This window comes from Triplophysa rosa, linkage group LG7 (genome assembly GCF_024868665.1).
Source record: "Triplophysa rosa linkage group LG7, Trosa_1v2, whole genome shotgun sequence".
NCBI classification, from domain to species: Eukaryota; Metazoa; Chordata; class Actinopteri; order Cypriniformes; family Nemacheilidae; genus Triplophysa; species Triplophysa rosa.
The window spans coordinates 17679539-17703199 of record NC_079896.1 but is presented as its reverse complement, the minus strand read 5'-3'; the positions used below and the strand labels follow the sequence as shown (position 1 = coordinate 17703199).

The 23661-nt window shown below is 42.6% G+C and overlaps 2 protein-coding genes across 4 annotated transcripts in view; one reads left to right on the top strand and one right to left on the bottom strand.

The window, feature by feature from the left end:
* Nucleotides 1-23661, top strand: part of tbc1d23 (TBC1 domain family, member 23) — a 521932-nt gene that overhangs the window by 31541 nt on the left and 466730 nt on the right. For all 3 annotated transcript variants that reach the window (XM_057337199.1, XM_057337198.1, XM_057337197.1), the window contains exon 3: nt 22052-22157. In XM_057337199.1, the coding sequence (XP_057193182.1) occupies nt 22052-22157 (106 nt within the window). The remainder of the gene's footprint in view (nt 1-22051; nt 22158-23661) is intronic.
* On the bottom strand, nt 690-1840 carry LOC130556325 (uncharacterized). Its single transcript, XM_057337211.1, has one exon. The coding sequence runs from the start codon at nt 1830-1832 to the stop codon at nt 1002-1004; it is 831 nt and encodes a 276-aa protein (XP_057193194.1). The 5' UTR covers nt 1833-1840; the 3' UTR covers nt 690-1001.

Below are 23661 nucleotides of genomic sequence, written 5' to 3'. Positions count from 1 at the left end.
AATAAGTAACACTTCTGTTTTGTCCGAGTTCAGTAATAAAAAGTTGTTACTCATCCATCGATTATGCATTCCATTATTCGATTGAACTGCTGCGTTTCATGAGGCTTCGAGGAAATATAAAGTTGATTATCATCAGCATAACAGTGAAAACTAACTCCATGTCGTTTTATAATATCTCCTAGAGCAGTGGTCACCAACCTTGCTCCTGGAGATCGACCGTCCTGCAGATTTCAGCTCTAACCCCCTGAACTATCTAATCAAGGTGTTCAGGTTTGCTTGATAATTACAGACAGGTGTGCTGAAGCAGGATTGGAGCTGCAGTCTGCAGGACGGTCGATCTCCAGGAACAGGGTTGGTGACCACTGTCCTAGAGGTACCATGTATACTGCAAAGAGTAGAGGCCCTAAGACTGAGCCCTGTGGTACACCGTACTAGACTTGCGATTTGCGTGACACCTCATTGTTTATTGCTACAAATTGAAAACGGTCGGATAAATATGATTTAAACCATTTCAAAGCTATTCCCCTAATGCCAACGTCATTTTTAAGTCTATGTAGGAGTGTGCTGTGGTCAATGGTGTCGAATGTAGCACTAAGGTCTAGCAGCACCAATAACGAGATACAAACTCGGTCTATGACATTTGCTTTAGGCAAATGTCATAGTGTCAGAGATGAGTTAATAATGCTAAGAAGAGGATCTATAATTTCTGGGAGCATCTCTTTCAGTAGATTTGTAGGTATAGGGTCTAGCATGCATGTTGTTGATTTAGATGATCTAATGATTTTAGACAGCTCATCTTGATCTACGGAATAAAATAATTGCATTATCTCCTTAAGGGCGCTGTAGTTAGTTTGTTCAGCGGGTTTCACTTCTGATTGCATTGTTATAATTTTTTATCTAATATCTTGGATTTTATATGTGAAGTAGTTCATAAATTCATCACTGCTATGCTGATATACAGGATCAGAAGTCACTGACGATTTATTTTTGGCCCCAGCGAGTCAAGCTTTAGCATTAGCATTATTAAGACTTTTTGCCATATTTCTAGACAGGATGGAAGCCCCAGCCCAGGAGGGATGGAGACCATCTCGTTTCAACAGGTCAGGTCTGCCCTCAAAACTCTTCCAGTTATTTATAAAAACTATATCATTCTGCAGGCACCACTCAGACAACCAGCCATTTAGTGATGATAATCTGCTATAAATCTCATCACCACGATAAGCAGTGAGGGGGCCAGAGAATATTACAGTGTCTGACATCATGCTTGCGAGCTCACACACCTCTTTAATGTTATCTTTTGTGATCTCCGATTGACGGAGTCGAACATCATTTGTGCCGACGTGAATGACAATCTTACTGAATTTACGATTAGCCTTAGCCAGCACATTTAAATTTGACTTGATGTCAGGCGCTCTGGCTCCCGGTAAACATTTGACTATGGTGGCTGGTGCCTCTATGTTAACGTTCCGAACAATAGAATCACCGATAACTAGGGCACTTTCAGCAGGTTTCTCAGTCGGTGCGTCACTGAGCGGGGCAAACCTGTTCGAGACTGTAATCGGAACGGTCGAGTGATGTTTTGTCCTGCGACTACGCCGTCTCACAGTCACGAAGTTTCCCAGCTGCGGGGGATTTTCAACCGGAACCGAGCTGTGTGCGCTAATGTTGCTCGCATCCAAAGTGTTTTCTATCGTCGTTAAACTCTTACTATCCTCAGATAAAGATTGGATGCGAGACTCTAATTCGAAGATCTTCTCTGTCAGCCAAACTATTTCCCTGCATTTATCGCATATATAACCCTCGCAGCTGACAGAGAAGGCTAAGCTAAACATATGACATGAGGTGCAAGTAACAATAATAGGAATAGAAGCCATAACTCACCGGATTTGAAGTGCAATTCCAATTTACCAAGGTTGCTCGATGAATCGTAGTATACTCGCTTAAAAAGAGAAACAGTTAGCACACATTTTGTGAAGTGGTTCATAAATTCATCACTGCTGTGCTGATATCCAGAATCAGAAGTCGCTGACGATTTATTTTTTTGTTAATTTAGCCACTGTATTAAATAAAAACCTACGGTTGTGCTAGTTTTCTTCTATTAGTGATGAAAAGTAGGCGGATCTAGAAGTTATTAGGTCTTTCCTGTATTTTCAAATACTATCCTTCCATGCTGTACGAAATACCTCTAATTTAGTTTTCTTAAAGATGCGCTCCATTTTTAATCTTCTTTAAGCGCAGAGGAGCAACTGTGTCTAGCATTTCCGAGAAAGTGGAGTTAAAATTTTCAGTTGTAATGTCAAGATCTTCAACGTTATTACTCATGCTAGAGATTTGAGACAATTCAGGCAGATTATCGAGAAACGCACCTTTGGTAGTTGAAGTTATTGTTCTACCGTATTTGTAACAAGGAGTTTGATTTGCATAGGCCAGTGAAGCAAACATAAAACCAGATAATGATCTGAAATGTCTTCGCTCTGCAGAAGAATTTTAACGTCGTCCACATTTATACCGTCAGACAGTATTGAATCTAAAGTATGATTATGAAGGTGAGTGGGTCTGTCAGCAGATGTCGCTGTTTTAAAGGCATAACTTAAGCATATAACCTGTTTGCAAATTTAGCATTAGCATTATTAAGACATTTTGCCATATTTCTAGACAGGATGGAAGCCCCAGCCCAGGAGGCAAAATACATTTTATATTTTGAAAAGTTTTATATATATTAGTGTGGTCAGGGGTCTCAAATCTACAGTAAAACTCATTCAGGTCATCAGCAAGCTGTTGATTTGCCTCAGTGCAGGGGGGGTGGTGTCGTGTAGTTTGTGATGTCTTTCAGGCCTCTCCAAACTGAAGCAGGGTCGTTGGCAGAGAACTGGTTTTCTAGCTTTTTAGCTTGGCTCTTCTTAGGGGCTGTGTCCACCGTGGCGCATGTACGCGGCTGAAAAAGGCAGGAGCTCAGCTGAAAACGCCCGCTGCAGGCACAGCGTTCTGCCCAAAGTTGAGCATTTTTCAACTCAGGGCACTCGGTCGAACGCCGGCGCCGAGCGTGAAAAAAATGCATAGCACCAGCGCAGAGTGCGGAAAAAAACGGTCAGCTGATGCCTTTTTTTTAAAGCGCGGCGTTTCCATAGGAAACAATTGAAAAAACACATCGGCTGCAGGCGTAAACACCTCCATGGACACAGCGCCTTAGCCACTCTAATATCCTTTGTCAGTGTGTTCTAGACCTGATTGTACAGGATTCTATCCCCACTCCTGTAGGCATCCTTTTTGGCCTGTTGACGCTGTCTGAGTTTTGGTGTGAACCATGGTTTTTCATTGTTGTACGTTAAATAAGTCCTGGTAGGGATGCACATGTCCTTACAGAAACTGATGTATGATGTGAAGTCTCTGTGAGTTAATCCAAATTGGTGGCAGTAACATAAAAAATACTCTTTAGGGTCTGCTCTGTTTCGTTGGTCCATCTCTTTACAGTCCTTACTACTGGCTTAGCAGTTTTTAGCAGTTTAGAGCTGCTCTCTCAGGGTTTTTCCTGGCTCAGAATGAGGCTGAGGTGGTGCCATCCTGATCTTATACACACACACGCAGGCCTACCGTACCTTTAAGTGGCTTAACCAAAGTGACTTTGAGTTTGACATATTAAAAGTTCTAATAAAATTAGATAAAAATGACAATTATTAAGTTATATAAAACATTACTTTTATTCAACCAAACAGAAATGTTTTTTTTTAATCAAATAAAGCTTTTTTTTATCATTTTCAACTAACTTTTCAGCCCACAATAGCCAACTGAATTAACCAGTCTTTCTAAATGAGCAAAGCTCATTCACATCTTGCATTCTCTGTGGTTCACTTTAAATGATTCAAGGATCTCTTATATTCGCTAGTGACTGAAAAGTTCAATAGTTTAAATGAATCGGTTCAAATGAGTCATTCGTGTGCGAGTCGTTCTGAACGCAATGTGCGTTCATACTGGCGAACTCGCTGTGTACAGTATACGCTGATTCAACGATCCAACTGCACAGCTAAAAACATTACAATGATGTATGTCATGTTAATTTAAGACATTTCAATAAATTAAATGTAGTTGGATGCAAAACAAACAGCTGTGAAACACAGGCTGACTCTTGTTCTGCAACTCTTTTTAGCGCCTCAGTGTGCTGATAACGAAACAGTGCCTCCACTGTGGCGTAATGTCGCAACTGCAGTTACAAATGACTGTTAAATGCACGCAGCATTTCTTGTGAAGACTCACAACATAATTTTGGCGAGTCCCTGAGGCGGCACGACATTTGGCGGAGGTGGCCGCCTCCAATTTCTCTATGCAGGAAAAACCCTGCTCTCTATGACTCATCTTTTATTGTAGTGTAGCAATGGTCCAGCATATTATTGTCTCTGGTAGGGCATGTAATGCGTTGTTTAAATTTTGGCAGTTCAGCTGATCAGCCAGCTGTTGTAGCGCTGCGCTCACGTGCGCTTGTGGAGGAATGTAAATTTACGAAAAAGAATGGCTTACAGTTAATGAAGAGCACTTCTATCAATACAGCACATCTTCTTTAACACTGTTACATCTGTACACCACATTTTGTTGATGTAAAAGCAAGTCCCACCACCACGCGATTTCCCTGTTGATTCCGTATCGCGATCTGCTCTGAACAGCTGGAAGTCTGGCAGATGAAACGCGCTGTCTGAAATTGCTACATTCAGCCACGTTTCTGTGAAACACAGAGCAGCAGAGTTTGAAAAATCCTTATTTTCCCGAGAGAGCAGTAGGAGTTCGTCCATTTTGTTAGGTAGCGAGTGGAGATTCCCAAAATGGATGCTTGGCAGTGCAGTTCTAATGCCACGCTGTTGGAGCTTGATGAGCACCAGGGCTCTAGACTGCGACCAAAATGCTCGCAAATTTGACTGTTTTTTTATAACATGCGAGGTAAAATTTCACAGTGTCGCATTGATTTTTGCCCGGCCAAAGATTTATTTTAACATTTAATGTGATTTATGAGTAGTGAACAGCATAAAAGCATCGCGGGACAGAGTGCTCCATATGCTTTTAAAACGCTCTAACGGAACATTGATGTCATTTTCCGATCGTTCATCGCAGTGCTTAATGAAGTCGAACACGTCAGTTTCTGAACTGTCTCTCTTAGGGCTGCAGCTATCGATTATTTTAGTAATAGAGTATTCTACTGATTTTCTATCGATTAATCGGGTATTCGGATAACAAATACTTTTCTTTATTAAAGAGCAATACTAAATATACAAGAGAAAATAAGACAGGTCTCTTAAAATGAACAACTAATTTGTTTCCTTTTTAGAAAAAATAAAAATGTTATTGCTGAAATTGCAATTAATATCTGTGGAAAGTTAACCCATTTATTACATTACATTGCCATACTACATTCAAAATGCAATATAATACAAATGTATAAATATGAAACATTAATAAAAATAGAAAGAATAATTTAAAAGGTAAACAACTAACTTCAGCTTATGCATGATGCATTTAGTTTATCTAAATTCGTTTCTTTTTTTTTACTATTAAATAGTAATATATTTGTCCACATAAAGTACAGAGTTAACCAGACTTTTATTTTGTCAGGTTGTCTGAAGACGCTTATTTTTTAGTATGTCTGTTTCTTCACTCAAACAATAAAATGTTCTTGAAATAAACTCTCAGAGTAACTCTGGAGATGAAGTTCATGTGTTCATGTCCTCATAAAGCGCAGATGGAGACAAATTCATGAGCATCACGCGTGTAGCACGTTAAACTGTGCAGTTCATTCACTCAGACACGCAGAACAGCCAGATGGCATGTGTAAATAACAGGATTCGGCATCTAGTTTTATGGACTCAATGCTGCCGGAAAACAAGTTTCACTTGCAAAATAGACTAAAACTAAGTAAAATAGCAGTTCACCATTTCAATAAGCTATAACTTATATATAAATATATGTGAAATACGTGTGAGCGTGTGAACAGACTAAAATGTGTCTGTCTCATGGTGAATGCGCGAGACTTGAGAGCCCCGTAACATGTATAGAGTTTAGCGGGCTGTGCGTTAGTAATAACGGTCCGTGGGGAAACGCAGTTCTCCGTGTGTACTGTAGTTAAATGGATTAAACAAAGCTTCGAGGCAACAAAAATTGCCTTTATGATTTTTGTATTCGAATTACTCGAGTAACTCGAGGAATTATTTCAGCGCTAGTCTCTCTCCCTCACACTTTAATCAAAAGCAAGGTCGGAAGACAGAATCCATGTTTCAGATGGCACATTCGGAGAATATTTTTACCTGAATTACTGCTGGGTGTGAATATGCTCAAAAACATGTTGACTTTCCTTCCCTGACAAGTGTTCCGCACATGCAGCTGACATAAAGGAAAATCCTATCCAGTGAAGTGTTTTTCTTGTTAACTTCTATCTTTTGTAATGTCCTAACAGCTGTGAAAAACAAACAGTTTGTCAATGTCCGCTAATGTCCGATTCGCGACGTAATGACTCATTTGAACCAATTCACTTTGTTGAAACAACTCGTATATCAAACACTGAACTCACGAGACTCACTGACTGAACCCATCAAATCAGTCACTCAAAACACATCAAAACACCATTTAACAAAAGTGGTTAGTAAGATTAAGTATTTAAAGCTTATTTATGACAATGTGTAGTAAAGTACAGCACATATACAATAATTTAGTTCTGAGTTGTATTGGATAAACATAGAACAGGACAAACTAAACAGTAAAACAACTGGAGAGCTCCACACCGAGGCAGCCTTCTTTCAAAACTGAAAACTGTAGTTTCTGTATTTAAGTACATTTTTATTGTACTAGTACTTTACTTCACTATTTATTTTTCTGATGACTTTTTACTTCAATTTCTTAGATTTTTACACAAATATCTGTACTTTCTACTTACATTTTCAAACCAGGCTTGTTTTAAGGCCTAGTTTTAATCTGTATTTGGAAGCATGATATTATTTCTTGTCATTGCGTGACTTTTCCAACATAATAATAGGGCTGCCTAAAAGCCCTATCTTTTGGTGCGGCAGCGCTCCCTAATGTCAAAGTACATGAGGTGGGCAATCAAATTTAAGAAGGCGGAAATTACTTCTTACAGAGCATTGACCAATCAAATCAACCACGACGCAGTTACTGTTCTCAGATCTCGAGCACAATATTCAGCAAGATGCTTCAGTTTTATGTTGAAAGAGTGTGAGAGTTACGTAAAATGTACATAAAACTGACAGTATTAAAAAAAACTTCGGACGCATGCACATCAAAAAGTAGAAAAATAAAATAAGCAAAAAAGGCTGTTATATGGCAAGGGAGCCGAATATGAGTGATTTATCGACATAAAGAAAAATGAAACCGAAATTAAAGTATTAAAAAAAGTATGAACATATTAGCCCGGTTCTGTCAACCTTGCACTGGTTACCTATAAAGCATCGCGTTAACTTTAAAATCTTGCTTATGACCTATAAAGCCTTACATGGTTTAGCTCCTCAGTACTTGAATGAACTCCTTTTGTATTACAGTCCTTCACGTGCATTACGCTCTCAGGCGTCCTGTCAGTTGGTAATACCTAGAATTTCAAAATCAAGTGCAGGTGGTAGATCCTTTTCCTATCTAGCGCCTAAACTTTGGAATAGTCTTCCCTGCACTGTCCGGGAGGCAGACACACTCTGTCAGTTTAAATCTAGACTAAAGACGCATCTTTTTAATCTTGCATACACTACTCTTCCATAATATAAATCTTCAGAGGGTTTAGGCTGCATTAGTTAGATCAACCGGAACCAAAAACACAACTGATGTACTTGTTGCATCAAAGAGTACAGAACAGTACTCTACTCTCAGCCAGTCTTGTCTCATTGTTCCAAGGTTACCACAGCGAGCAGGATGCAGTTCATGGCCTGACCTGATGGTAGAGCGGAGAATGGGAAGTGGGGACCTGACAAGAGCTGAGATGATAGAGCTGGATAAAGAAGGACGCGGTCTCTTGACATGTCTTCACCACAAAACTTCAAATGCTATTAGATTATTAATGATAATCTTAAACTATAATTTATTTTATTATTAAGTTTATTTATTTTATTTAGCCTTGTTGTGCAAGTTCTCTGGAGCTTGTGCAGAGGCAGCAGCTTTTGCCAGAGGGGAACTGGAATCCCCTGGTTGGGCCTGGGTTCTCCTGAGGTTTTTTTTCTCGATTAGAGTTTTGGGTTCCTCGCCACCGTTTGCATACTGTTTTTGCACTATCTGCCTGACCGGGGGGGCTGCTTTAGAATCTTAAAGTTTTACTTAATTAATATTGCATATAGGAATTTATTATCTGTTATATTTGACCTGTGCTTCTCTCTCCTTTATCCTAAATGTGTGCTCTCACTGAGCGTGTGTGTGTGTGCGTACTTGTCTGTGTACGTACGTGTGTGTGTGTGTCTGTGTGTGTTGGTGCGTGTGCGTGTTGTGTGTGTGGAGTGTTTTGTGTGTGGGTGTGTCTGTCTTCTGTGTTTTCAACCTTTTCTTGTTTTTGCAGGTAAAACTTTGATTGTTTTGCTTGTAGTCAATGTGTCTCATGTACAGCTGCTTTGTAACAATGAAAATTGTAAAAGCGCTATATAAATAAAGTTGAGTTGAGTTGAGTATTATCTAGTGAGGCAAACTAGAAAACGCTGTTTTGAATAATGATGTTTTGAGTAATTTTTACTTACCAGTGTGATTAGAGTGACTAGACAAGAAACGGTAACCGCTGTTTTCAGTGTTTTATTAGGGATAAGATTAGAAATGAATTAATTTAGTGGTTACCAAGTAAATTCACATATATCATGTCACATGTCTATTTCTTCTAGATCTAGGTGTTTACCTTTGTATAATGATATGTCCATGTCTGGTCTGTACTTAAAATTTAAAGGGACAGTTCACCTGAAATTGAAAACAATGAAATTCTGTTATAAAATGTTTTGACAATCACAATAGCAAACAATAATTTCCTGGCTATCACGCACAACAGGTGTAGGCTAGTCTACCAAGGTGGACGGCAACACAAAGAATAGATAATGCTATGGTTGAAACAGGGAGTTGTCACAATTATTGTTATTATACCTGCCTGTTGCTGCCTTATGTTAAACTACTTTAAATTACATTTCTTTTACATTAATCCACACTCCATAATCCATACACAATAATAACTAAACAAAAAACAGATTTGAGACAACTGCAAAATTTTAAAACTGACATAAGTAAATTGCATAAGTATTCAAACCTTTAACTCAGTACTTGGTTAAAGCACATTTACAGCCTCACGTCTTTTTACATATGATGTGGCAAGGCAAATCTGCATTTGGGAATTATCTGGCATCTCCTCAGATCCTCTCAAACTCTGCCAGGTTGGATGGGAACCATCAGTAGACAGATATTTCAGGTTTCTACAGAGATGTTCAATTGGGTTCAACCCTAAGCACCCACTCAAGGACAATTAGTCTCCCAGTACTTGCTGCTGAACCCCCCCCCCCCCCCCCCCCCCCACAGCATTATGCTGTTATCTCCACACGTACTGTTGTAATTATATTGTGCTGTACTGATATGCTCCAGATATGATGCTTGAAACAGAGATTCATCAGGCCAGAGAATCTTGTTTCTGACAGGCTAAAGGGCCATTCACGTTTCTCGTCTTTTCGTTATTTTAAAAGTATATTCGAGATTCAGAAGACCGCACACACAGCCTGTGTCATACTTGTGCCTCTCTGGCCCGCGGGGCGGCCTAGCCATTTAAACTATAATGGTGTGTATTGGTATTCTATTGGTGAGATGTAATCTGGCAGATGGGAACCAATAGAACAACAGTAATTCATTGTCATGACAGAAATACAGGACGACCCAAGTGCGGTGAAATCCGAAGGAATTTATTAAATACAGGCAGCAGTCAATAGAACAAAACACAACCATGAACGTGCTGTCCGCGGTGGTGAGAACTGGAGTCCCCAGAAGGGATGAACACGGCGACTCGGACTGAGGATAGGTCTCCGACAATAAGATGTGGATGGAAGTGCCTGGGGACCTCACTCGGCCTGGGACCCGTGCTGAGAATCTGGAGGTCAACCACGACGAGGAATGGAATCTGGACTCCGCCTGCGGGTAGCTGCCTGCGATGGGTAGAGGTCGAGGTGAACGCCAACGAGAGCTGCTGGGAAACAGGAAGACGGACGAGGTAACAGGAGAGAGAGAAACTTCACTTGATGAGACAAGACGGTATCCAAGACTATGACACGACAAAGAGAACTAAAGTTCTACAGATGAGCCGCAGCTACGTCTGGGGCAATCAAACTGGCTACAAACAAGCAATTCAATTCAATTCAATTCAATTTTATTTATATAGCGCTTTTCACAATGTGCATTGTTCCAAAGCAGCTTTACAGGAGCAAATAAGAAAAACACAGAAAGGTAAAACACAGCACAGTGCATGGTGTTTATAGACCAAGCAAGATCATTATAATAAATAATATCTAATAAATAAATGAATAAATAAATAAATAAATGCAGTCTCCCGGTGAGCAAGCCAACACTGCACTGCTCTGCTGTGGCGAGGAACCCAAACTCCAATGCTGAATAATGGAGAAAAAAAAACCTCGGGAGAAACCAGGCTCAGCCGGGAGGGCCAGATCTCCTCTGACGTGTCATAGCTGCACTCAGTGACCCCGACCAAAGCCACCGAGCAACGTCCACGAAGAACAGGGAGAGCCCACGAGCCGCGACCCAGGAAGCCCCACCCGCCGAAACCGTGCAGGTCCAACCCGGTCCCATTCCGCGATCAACAACAGACAACAGAGGAACAACCAGGGAAAAATAGTAATGGCATAATTAACTTTATTCCTCTGTTGTCCGACATCGACCACAAAACAAGACCAACCAGACCAGACCCACACAGTCCCAACAAATGAAACGCCCCGAACCACAACCAACAAGCCCCCCCACTCCCTACAACACCCACCCAGCTACCTCCAATCAAAGTCACTGAGTGCAGCCATAACTTCAAACTGCTGTCGTGTGATGTAAGTTTAGCATTAAATACCAAGTATTGTAAATTTAGCATTTATGTGACAGGTAGTCCGTCTTTGCTCTCGGTTGGGGATGGAATTGTCTGAGCTGGGCCGGCCAGATGGTCGCCTTTTTCTTGGGTGGTGATGGAATTGCCTTGGATGGAGCTGGATGGTCAGTCAGTCCGCAGGCTCTCGCAGGAGGATGGCACGGGATTTTCCGATGTAGCTGGCGTAATCTCTAGTTGTGGATGGGCATATGACGTTCATCTGGGCCTGGCGGAATCTCTCCCTACCTCGGGATGGGCATCCCGAGGCGAGGGCAGAAACAGAAAGAGAATAATTAGCGTAGCTGCTGTTCATTAGCTATGTATTAGTGAATGCTTGGCTGAAAAGATGTGTCTTTAATCTAGATTTAAATTGGGAGAGTGTGTCTGACCCTCGAATAGTATCGGGGAGGCTATTCCAGAGTTTAGGTGCTACGTATGAGAAAGCTCTACCCCCTTTGGTGGATTTAGTTATTCTAGGTGTTATCAAAAGTCTGGAGTTTTGAGATCTTAGAGAGCGTGATGGGTTGTAGTGTGGTAGAAGCTCTGTTATGTAGGTAGGGGCTAAACCGTTTAAGGCTTTATAAGTAATTAAAAGAACTTTAAAGTCAATACGATACTTAATGGGTAACCAGTGAAGGGTTGATAACATTGGGGTTATGTGATCGTATTTTCTGGACCTGGTTAGAACTCTGGCAGCTGCATTCTGAACTAACTGTAGTTTGTTTATTGATGCTGCAGGACAACCACTAAGCAGTGCATTACAGTAGTCAAGTCTTGAGGTCACAAATGCATGAATAAGCTTCTCTGCGTCAGCCACACATAAAATATTTCGCAATTTGGCAACATTTCTAAGGTGGAAGAAGGCTGTTTTTGTGACATTTGAGATGTGATTTTTAAATGACAGGTTGCTGTCTAATATAACGCCAAGGTCTTTAACTGTATTTGTTGGAGTAACAGTGCAGCCTTCAATTTGCAGGTCATAATCCGAAATATTCTGCTCACGTGTCTTTGGTCCGATAAGTAATATTTCTGTTTTATTAGAATTTAAAAGAAGGAAATTACAAGTCATCCAATGCTTTATATCGTCGATGCACTCTGCCAATTTGGATAGTTGGAAGGAATCATCTGGTCTTGATGAGATATATAGCTGAGTATCATCTGCATAACAGTGGAAGCTAATTCCATGTTTTCTAATAATGTTTCCAAGGGGCAGCATGTATATGGAGAATAGCAAGGGTCCTAAAACCGATCCCTGAGGTAATCCATAATTTACTTGCGTTAGATTTGATGATTCCCCATTTAAATGGACAAATTGATGTCTGTCTGATAAGTAAGATCTGAACCATTGTAGTGCCTGTCCCTGAATACCGGTATAATTGTGTAAGCGATCTAGAAGTATTTTATGGTCTACAGTATCGAACGCAGCACTAAGGTCGAGCAGGACTAGGAGTGAGATGTTACCTTTATCTGATGCTATAAGCAGGTCGTTTGTAATTTTAACGAGCGCAGTTTCAGTACTATGATGCGGTCTAAAGCCTGACTGGAATTTTTCGTGTATGTCATTATTTTGTAAGAAAGAGCACAACTGAGTGGACACTACTTTTTCTAGTATTTTAGACAGGTAAGGGAGATTTGAAATCGGTCTATAGTTTCCTAGTTCATTGGGGTCTAAGTTTGGTTTCTTGATAAGAGGCTTAATGACGGCCAGTTTAAAGGGTCCTGGGACATGGCCTAGATTAATTGACGAGTTGATAATGTTATAAATGGGCTCAATTGCAACGGGTAATAACTCTTTTAATAATTTAGTTGGTATGGGATCTAATAAGCAAGTTGTAGGTTTAGATGTTGCAATAAGTTTAATTAAATCTTCCTGTTTTATAGGTGAAAAACACTGTAGCCTTTCTTTTTGGGCGATGGTTGGTACTAATTTATAGGACAGACTTGGAGGTTGAGTTTTTACTATTTTGTCTCGTATGTTTTCGATTTTCTCTGTAAAAAATTCATGAAATCATTGCTACCAAGGTGCGGCGGAATACCCAGGTCAGGTGAAGTCTGTTTATTTGTTAGTTTAGCAACTGTACTAAATAAAAACCTTGGATTGTTTTTGAAGCAACGATCAGACAACAGACAAGAGACACTGAGGAAATATAAGGGGAAAACATAATGCGAAGGAAAAGGATGGCAGGTGTGAGGTAGTTACGTGAACGAGTGCTTAATGAGTAATGAGTCAGCGGGCATGTAGGTGCAGAGTGTCAAGTCAAAGTTTATTTATAGAGCACTTTCAACACCACTATAATGGACCAAAGTGCTGTACAGCAATAGAAAAAAGTAAGTCAACAATATAAATGACAACAATGTAAAACAATATAAATCAACATCATACCATCACACTAAAAACATTGATAGTACCCATACTAAAATAGCCCAAAAGGTTTGAACCCAGTCAAACACCAAAAGCCTTCGAAAATAGGTAGGTCTTTAAATTCTTTTTAAAAGTGTCCAGACTTGGGGATACCTTCAGAGATATGAGTAACGCATTCCATAGAGCAGGGGCTTTCACAGAGAAAGCACGGTCTCCACTACGCCTCAGCCGAGATCGTGGAACAGTCAACAGCATACTATGGGAGGACCGCAATGAGCGTTGAGTTCTGTAGGGGGTCAACATGTCCTCTATATACTCCGGTGCCTGACCATTTAGAGCCTTATACACAAGCATAAGTACTTTATATTGTATTCTGTATATTACAGGTAGCCAGTGCAAAGACTCCAACACAGGGGTTATATGCTCCCATTTCTTAGTGTTCGTTAAAAACCTTGCAGCAGCATTTTGAACATACTGAAGGCGAGCTGTCAAGGATGCACTTAAGCCTAGATATAAAGCATTGCAATAGTCCCGTCTCGTAGAAATAAAAGCATGTATAACAATCTCCAAATCATTCTTTGACAATATAGATTTCAGCTTAGACAGTTTTCTCAACTGAAAAAAGGATGCTTTCACAACACTATTTACTTGACGATCCAATCGGAGTTCCGAGTCCAAGACGACTCCTAGGGACTTAATATAGTTGTTTATATTAAAGGACGGTAGTCCAACGTTTCCAGTTTGGCCTCTCTCAAATTGTTTATTCCCAAAGATTATAAATTCCGTTTTATCCTCATTTAGTTGCAGAAAATTCCTAGCAAGCCATTCTTTAACTTCAGTTAAACATTTGTGAAAACTATCAAAAGCTACACATGAATCTGTCATCAGAGGAAAATACAGCTGCAGATCATCTGCATACAGATGATAACTAATATTGTATCATCTAAAGATTGACCCTAAAGGTAGCATGTACAAGGAGAACAAAGTTGGACCAAGGATTGATCCCTGAGGGACCCCCCACAAGACAGTTTTAGTCTTGTGGGGGGAAAATCACCAGTGCGGCGAAGCCTAAGGAGACATGAGGGCAGGGTAAAATACGCAGACGTGGATGCCACATGCTCGACAACAACAACACAACCCACGTGCAGATAATACCCCAACCAGACCAAGACCGTGACAGTACCCCCCCACCAGCGCCCCTAGGCGCTTTAGGGAGGGGGCTTACCTCGTCTCCGGTGGAAGTCCATGATCAACGACCGGTCCAACACATCCCGCGAGGGAATCCACGACCTCTCATCAGTGCCATAACCCTCCCAGTCCACTAGGTATTGAAAGCCCCTGCCTCAACGGCGGATGTCCAGCAACTTCCTGACGGTATATGCCGGAATGCCATCCACCAGTCGAGGGGGAGGGAGGGTGGGCCGAGTACTCGCTGGGTTGAGATGGGAGGAGACTACGGGTTTAACCCTGGAAACATGGAATACCGGGTGAACTCGACCAAGATGTGGAGGAAGCTTGAGCCGCACGGCCACTAGATTTACCACCTTGGCGATCCGGAATGGCCCAATGAACCTGGGCGCCAGCTTACGGGAAGGCGCCCGGAGAGGTTGGTCCTTGGTGGAGAGCCATACCCGTTGACCGCACACATAGGCAGGAGGAGAGACCCGGTGGCAATCGGCCACTGTCTTGGTCCTCAAGGAGGTTTGGGCCAAAACCTCTCTGGCCCTCGTCCAGGTCCGGTGGCACCGCCGGACGAATGCCAGAGCTGAGGGAACCGCAGCATCGAGTTCCTGGGAGGGAAACAGAGCTGGTTGATAACCCAGAGAGCACTCAAATGGGGACATAACTGTGGCTGAGGCGGGTAGGGAGTTGTGAGCATATTCCACCCACGAGAGCTGTTGGCTCCAGGAACTGGGATTGTTGGATGTCAGACAGCGGAGTCTCCGTCCGAGTTCCTGGTTGGCTCGCTCACATTGCCCATTGGTCTGAGGATGGAAACCTGACGACAGACTCGCTGAGGCCCCGATCTGTCGACAGAACTCTTTCCAAAGCCGAGAGGTGAACTGAGGACCCCTATCAGACACGACGTCGACCGGAAGGCCATGAAGGCGGAAGACGTTGTCCACCATCAGTTGAGACATCTCCCGGGAGGATGGGAGCTTGGGGAGAGGGATGAAGTGGGCCGCCTTGGAAAATCGGTCCACCACCGTAAGGACTACAGTGTGCCCTCTAGACAGGGGAAGGCCAGTAACAAAATCCAGGGCTATGTGTGACCACGGCTGGGAGGGAATGGGGAGGGGACGTAGCAGACCTGGGGGAGGGCAGCGGGTAGTCTTGCTTTGCGCACAGACCGGGCAAGCCAACACAAACTCTCTGACATCGATGGCGACCGACGGCCACCAAAACCGCTGGCGCACAGACGGCAGGGTCCCTTTATTCCTGGATGGCCAACCAGCCTAGAGGAATGACACCACTGGAGGACCTCAGGACGCAGCCGAACTGGAACGAACAGCCGACCCGCCGGGCACTTCCCAGGTGCTTGCACCCCGCGACCGGCCTCCTCCACCCGCCGATCAACCTCCCAGACAAGAGCCCCGACGACCCTCTCCCGGGGGAGGATGGAGTCGACGGGTCTCTCACTGCCTGGTCCCTCGAAAAGTCGGGAGAGAGCGTCCGGCTTGACATTCTTGGAGCCAGGCCGGTATGACAGGGTGAAGCGGAATCTGCCAAAGAACAGTGCCCAGCGGGCCTGAGGAGAGTTCAGTCTCTTGGCTGAACGGACATACTCCAGGTTCTTATGGTCCGTCCAGACCAAGAATGGCTGCGACGCTCCCTCCAACCAGTGGCGCCACTCTCCCAAGGCTAGCCGAACCGCCAGCAACTCTCTGTTGCCTATATCATAATTCCGTTCGGCGGGGCTAAGGCGGTGGGAGAAGGCGCAGGGGTGCACCTTCTCATCATGACTGGCACGTTGGGACAAGACTGCGCCTACTCCGACATCAGAGGCGTCGACCTCGATAATGAACTGGCGATCAGGATCTGGAAAACAGAGCACAGGAGCAGAGATAAATCGGGACTTAAGTTTATCAAACGCTATCTGCGCGAGTGAGTTCCAAGCGAACGAGATCTTGGTGGTGATCAACGCCGTAAGCGGTGCGGCCACTTGGCCCCGAAACCCTGGACGAAACGCCTGTAAAAGTTAGCGAATCCCAGGAACCGCTGCAGAGCCTTACGAGAGTCGGGAACTGGCCATGCGGCGACAGCCTTAACCTTAGGATCGTCCGGTCCCATGCCTCGAGGTGAGATCACATGGCCGAGGAACAAAACAGTATCGTAGTGGAATTCGCACTTCTCCGCTTTGACAAACAATTGGTTCTCGAGAAGACGCCGGAGAACCTCTCTGACGTGTTGGGTGTGTTCCTGGGGAGAAGGAGAGAAAATCAGAATGTCATCCAGGTACACGAAGACAAAGCGGTTAATCATGTCGCCCAGCACGTCATTAATGAGGCCCTGGAAGACGGCCGGAGCATTGGTCAGTCCAAACGGAAGAACCAAATACTCGTAATGTCCCGATGGCGTGTTGAAGGCCGTCTTCCACTCGTCCCCCTCGCGGATGCGAACCAGGTGGTATGCGTTGCGGAGGTCCCTTCTACAGCTCCCTGTAGAAGTTCGAAGGCAGACAACATTAATGGTAAGGGGTATTTATTCTTTACCGTAATCTCGTTCAAACCTCAATAATCGATACAAGGATGTAGGGAGCCGTCCTTCTTCTGCACGAAGAAGAACCCCGCACCGGCTGGTGAGGAGGAGGGGCGGATGAGCCCGGCATTCAACGAGCTGCAAATATATTTCTCCATGGCCTCTTTTTCCGGAGCCGAAAAGGAAAATAACTGACCCTTGGGCGGAGAAGTGCCCGGGAGTAAGTCAATGGCACAGTCGTAAGGACGGTGAGGAGGGAGGGACGTGGCACGGGACTTGCAGAACACGGTGCGCAGATCATGGTATTCCTCCGGAACCCCGGTCAAGTCAGCGATATCCACCTGCAACATAGGAGACACAGAAACAGGAGAGGGAGCAGGACCAAGACAAGACACATGACAAGCAGGGCGCCATGCTAAAATAGAAGTGTTAACCCAATCAATGTGAGGATTATGCTGTGACAACCACGGATGCCCTAATACTAACGGGGTTGTGGGGGAATCGAGGATGTACAACTTAATCTTCTCACAATGATTACCCGACAGAAATAAGCTTACGTGAGGAGTGGTGTGGGTGACGGTGAAAAGTGGCAGTCCTGCCAGCGTCACGGCTGAGATGGGTGGACTGTCCTGTCCCGCTGGGTCGTGCATTTGGTCTGATCGTTCTGTCATGACAGAAATACAGGACGACCCAAGTGCGGTGAAATCCGAAGGAATTGATTAAATACAGGCAGCAGTCAATAGAACAAAACCCAACCGCGAACGTGCTGTCCGCGGTGGTGGGAACTGGAGTCCCCAGAAGGGATGAACACGGCGACTCGGGCTGAGGATAGGTCTCCGACAATAAGACGTGGAGGGAAGTGCCTGGGGACCTCACTCGGCCTGGGACCCGTGCTGACAATCTGGAGGTCGACCACGACGAGGAATGGAATCTGGACTCCGCATGCGGGTAGCTGCCTGCGATGGGTAGAGGTCGAGGTGAATGCCAACGAGAGCTGCCGGGAAACAGGAAGACGGATGAGGTAACAGGAGAGAGAGAAACTTCACTTGACGAGACAAGACGGTATCCAAGACTATGACACAACAAAGAGAACTAAACTTCTACAGACGAGCCGCAGCTACGTCTGGGGCAGTCTGAAACTGGCTACAAACAAGCAACGATCAGACAACAGACCAGAGACACTGAGGAAATATAAGGGGAAAACATAATGCGAAGGAAAAGGTTGGCAGGTGTGAGGTAGTTATGAGAACGAGTGCTTAATGAGTAATGAGTCAGCGGGCGTGTAGGTGCAAAATCACCAGTGCGGGGAAGCCTAAGGAGACACGAGGGCGGGGTAAAATACGCAGACACCGAGCACGCGGATGCCACGTGCTCTACAACAACAACACAACCCATGTGCAGATAATACCACGACCAGACCAAGGCCGTGACAATTCATATTAGATTAATGCCCAAACACACTAAAAATGGATTTTCTTATGGTTTTAATGGTTTGTTTTTTTGCAGCGGCAGCAGGCTAACAATACCCATACTGGTGTTTTTTTTATAGCAGGCCAACAATACCCATACTGTGTTTTTTTTCGCCCAAGCTTAAAGACCTGTTGGGATTACATACAATTACTTTGCTGAAGCCTTGTTGAACTGCAACTGGACAAAGAATGTAGCTGGATCAATATCACTATAAAGTGCCTTTGGTGTCCTCATCAGAATAACTGAGCCATCATGAACATAATGCACAATAATGACAATCTGAGGTTTTAATATAAATGTCCAAATATTTACACACAACTACAATAAATAACTAGATAGGTAAGTTTGGGTACAAACTTTATGTTGGCTTGACAAAGCCTGTCCTGAAGAGTTTGAAATAGTTTGAAAGGTTTTATCGTTAACCTTTTTCTAACATGATGGAATAAATAATGTAACCCCAGTGTGTAAAAACCGGGCTTAGTATGTTGTTAGCATTATTAGCATGTTACTAGCATGATTAGCATGTTTGCTAGCATGATTAGCATGTTTGCAAGCATGACGCTAACACTATTAGCATGTTTGCTAACAAGATGCTAACGCAATAAGCATGTTGCTAACATGATGTGAATGCGATTACCGTGTTGCTAGCATGATGTTAACGAGATTAGCATGTTTGCTAGCATGATGCCAACGCGATTAGCATGTTCCTAGTATGATACTCCAAGCCATGAGTGAAACGAACAAACTCCCGTGTCTCTACGATGTTCTGATGTAGAGATATAGGTTTTGCTTAACGGTTGCTAGGCTAACCTGTTTGGTTGCTATGGGTTTGGCTTGGTGTATATGCCAATTGATGATGCTCTAAGCTATGAGTCAAATGAACCAACTCCCGTGTCTCTACGATGTTCTGATTCAGAGATATAGGTTTTGCTAAACGGTTGCTAGGTTAACCTGTTTGGTTGCTATGGGTGTGGCTTTGTATATGCCAATTGATGATGCTCTTAGATATGAGTGAAATGAACAAACTCCCGTGTCTGTACGATGTTCTGATGCAGGGATATAGGTATTGCAAAACGGTTGCTAGGCTAACCTGTTTGGTTACTATGGGCGTGGCTTAGCAGAAGGCAATTAATGATGCTTCAAGTCCTAATTGAAACAAACCAACCCCCATGTCTCTACGATGTTCTGATGCAGAGTTATAGGTATTGCATAACGGTTGCAAGGCTAACCTGTTTGGTTACTATGGGCGTGGCTTAGCATCTGCCATTTGATGATACTCTAAGCTATGAGTGAAACGAACCAACCTCTGTGTCTCTATGATGTTCTGATGCATAGATACAGGTATTGCTAAACGGTTGCTAGGCTAGCCTGTTTGGTTACCATGGGCATGGCTTAGCATCTGCCAATTGATGACACTCTAAGCTATGAGTGAAACGAGCCAACCCCCGTGTCTCTATGATGTTCTGATGCAGAGATGTAGGTATTGCTAAACTGTTGCTAGGCTAACCTGTCTGGTTGCTATGGGCGTGACTTAGCATATCTCAGTTGAAGATACTCTAAACTATGAGTGAAACGAACCAACCCCCGTGTCTCTATGATGTTCTGATGCAGAGATATGATGTTCTGGTGCGTACTGTTTTTGCACTATCTGCCTGACCGGGGGGGCTGCTTTAGAATTTTAAAGTTTTACTTAATTAATATTGCATATAGGAATTTATTATCTGTTATATTTGACCTGTGCTTCTCTCTCCTTTATCCTAAATGTGTGCTCTCACTGAGCGTGTGTGTGTGTGCGTACTTGTCTGTGTACGTACGTGTGTGTGTGTGTGTTGTGTGTGTGTGCGTGCGCATCCGTGTGTGTGTGTGTCTCTGTGTCTGTGTGTGTTGGTGCGTGTGCGTGTTCTGTGTGTGGAGTGTTTTGTGTGTGGGTGTGTCTGTCTTCTGTGTTTTCAACCTTTTCTTGTTTTTGCAGGTACAACTTTGATTGTTTTGCTTGTAGTCAATGTGTCTCATGTGCAGCTGCTTTGTAACAATGAAAATTGTAAAAGCGCTATATAAATAAAGTTGAGTTGAGTTGAGTTGAGATATAGGTATTGCTAAATGGTTGCTAGGCTAACCTGTTTGGTTGCTATGGGCGTGGCCTAGTAGAAACCAATTGATGATGCTTTAAGTCCCAAGTGAAACAAACCACCCCCCATGTCTCTACGATGTTCTGATGTAGAGTTATAGGTCTTGTTAAATGGTTGCTAAGTTAACATGTTTTGTTGCTATGGGCGTGGCTTCATAGCTTAATGAAGTTTCAGGGATACTGATTGGTTGCCTGAGCCAAATGAGCCCACCCCCTTATTTCTAAGTGGTTGTACTGCGAAGTTATTCAACACGGGACAGTTATAACGCCTTATATGGACATATTTCCTGTCCCATTATAAGTCAATGGGGAATTTTGGGTGGCTCTTACACCCCAGGGGTGCAACATACACCCCATTGTGAGGTAAGTTCTTACAGAGCCTGCCAGACTCTTCAAACGTGGTAACTCGCAAGTTTCTACAACATCCTCACTTTGAGTTATGAGCCGTCAAATTTTGTCGCAATGTTAAGTCTATGGGAAATTAGGTGGTTTTGAGAGTCCGGTTTTCGAAAACCAGAACCCGGATCAGTTAGAAAAGATTTAGCAACTCATGTCAGACCAGACTGAAGGTTTGTGGAAAGTTTGGTGGATGTAGCTTGAAAGCTCTAGGAGGAGTAGCAGTCAGAAACTTTGGGGATAAGAAGAAGAAGCAGAATAGTAATAAGCTTAGATACAAGAACAATATGTTGGCTCTGTCAAGCCAACATAATAAGCTTAGATACAAGAACAGTATGTTGGCTCTGTCAAGCCAACATAATAAGCTTAGATACAAGAACAGTATGTTGGCTCTGTCAAGCCAACATAATAAGCTTAGATACAAGATCAGTATGTTGGCTCTGTCAAGCCAACATAATAATAAGCTTAGAACAAAGAACAGTATGTTGGCTCTGTCAAGCCAACATAATAAACTACGTAATTTTTTTTCTTCTCATTTTATACCACTTTCTTTGATTCGATTTAGGTGATTTTGGCATGTTTCACACACTGGTCAGCTAACTTGAGTGTAATAAGTGAATATATTACATACAATTTAAATATTACATAACATGTAAATGTATATTTTTAATATTCTTATTGTCCACAACAAGTTATTCGAGAAAAGTGTTTTTTTTGATGATTTATATTCTATTTTCATGATAATATTAAGCATTTTTCACGTGTCCCTAAAATTGCTGTCCACCCTGTCATTATGAGTGTAATAAGTGAATAAAGTACATAAAATAATGAAATAAAAATTCAAATACAGATAAAATGCATAGAATAAAATTCTGCTTCATTTCCCAGTGCATGGCTCTAATGTTGATCTCTTGTGTTTTGACAGACTGCGTTGAATGTTTCTGGTAAAGGAGACAGTCTCTCCTCATGGGAAGGGGGTTTGGACCTGCCAGAACAAACACTCATTCACAGCTGCAGTCAGCAGATCATTGGTGAATAATCTTTCATTTCATTGTGCTCTATTGAAAATATATAACATATTTACTGCAAATTGGTTATATGAATGTGGATGATGGTTCCATATTGAAAGAACAGAACATAGCTATTTGAAACTGCAATAATTTTCCAACAGTCAGAACATTTGATTTATTAATTATTATGCAAAGATCATCATGTCTACTACTTAGTGTGAATGTAGCCTAATTTATATCCCTGACTGTGAATGTTTGAGATCGACAATCATTTTTACTTGCTGGTGTAAATCTGAATATGTTATGTTCACACATAGTCCAGTTACAGCTTTAATAATGTCTGTATGAGCCAGCAACCAAGACAAACAAGTCAAGCCCGTATTTTATTTGCTACATATTTGCATGGATGGTGGTGCCCTGTATGCAAGGGTGTAACTTTGCTTTGAGAAGTGGGGGGGGGCAGAAAATGGGGGAAAATGTTTTTGATTTGAATCCTATCACACATTCAAAATACCAATGTTTTGCTTTGTTTTTGATTGATTAAACCATGAAACCAAAAGGTGTTTTTATTGTGTAGCAAAAGTTGATGTTCCTGAAGGGGGAAAAATGCGAGTATTGACTGAGAAACGGAGGAAAACATGGCTTGTAAACCTGAAACTGCGGTCGGAAGGAGACGAGCCGGATGACTTTCTAAAATGCATAACAAGGTTTAATGTACCTAAACCACGACCAGGGAAGCCCACGTTTTTGTCAAGCCTTGTCATAAACTATGGGAGGCAAATCCTGCCAAATTTAAATAAATAAATTAAACGATGAAAATGAAAATGAAAACCAGATTAGCAATTTCATTATACACAACTGCATGCACAATATGTGCCAAAATGAAAAATAAAATGAAATTATTTTATTTTCATTTTCATTTTTACACTGACAATGCGTTGTCCCTGTCAAATTGAAAAAGAAAATACAATTGGTGATTTGACATTTCATTTTCACTAAAATCTTGAGGCAAGACTGCCAATATGAAAATGAAAAGGCAAATGTGAAAAAGAAATTGTAAAAACATTTTTTACAAAGGTTTTATTAATGTTCACGCAATAATACTGACACAATTCAAATTAAAATGTAAACTTTGATTTTCATTTTATTTTATTTTCTCTTCTCTATTTCATTTTCGTTTTCTTTTTCTTGTTCACGGTCATGCAAATTACATGTTAATTAGTGGGTGTAGACGAGCGTCTGCATTACTGGGAACGCCCACAAAAAACGTCATATCCGTTTATTCGAACGAACGTGTGTAGACCTTGTCAGGCGCTTGGCCTTAGCGCTTTGTAATGATGATGATGACTGTTCCTGGTGCAATACCGAAAATTGTTGTGTGGTGTACTGCATCTCTGATAAGTTAACAGACGAACAAACTAAAGCATTGGAGAGCCCGTATCTCTAGTGTGCCCTGAAACATGCCGGAGCGCGATTGTCCCCACTCCGCCGCTGACCTGCGCTCACACTGTACATTACCATCCGC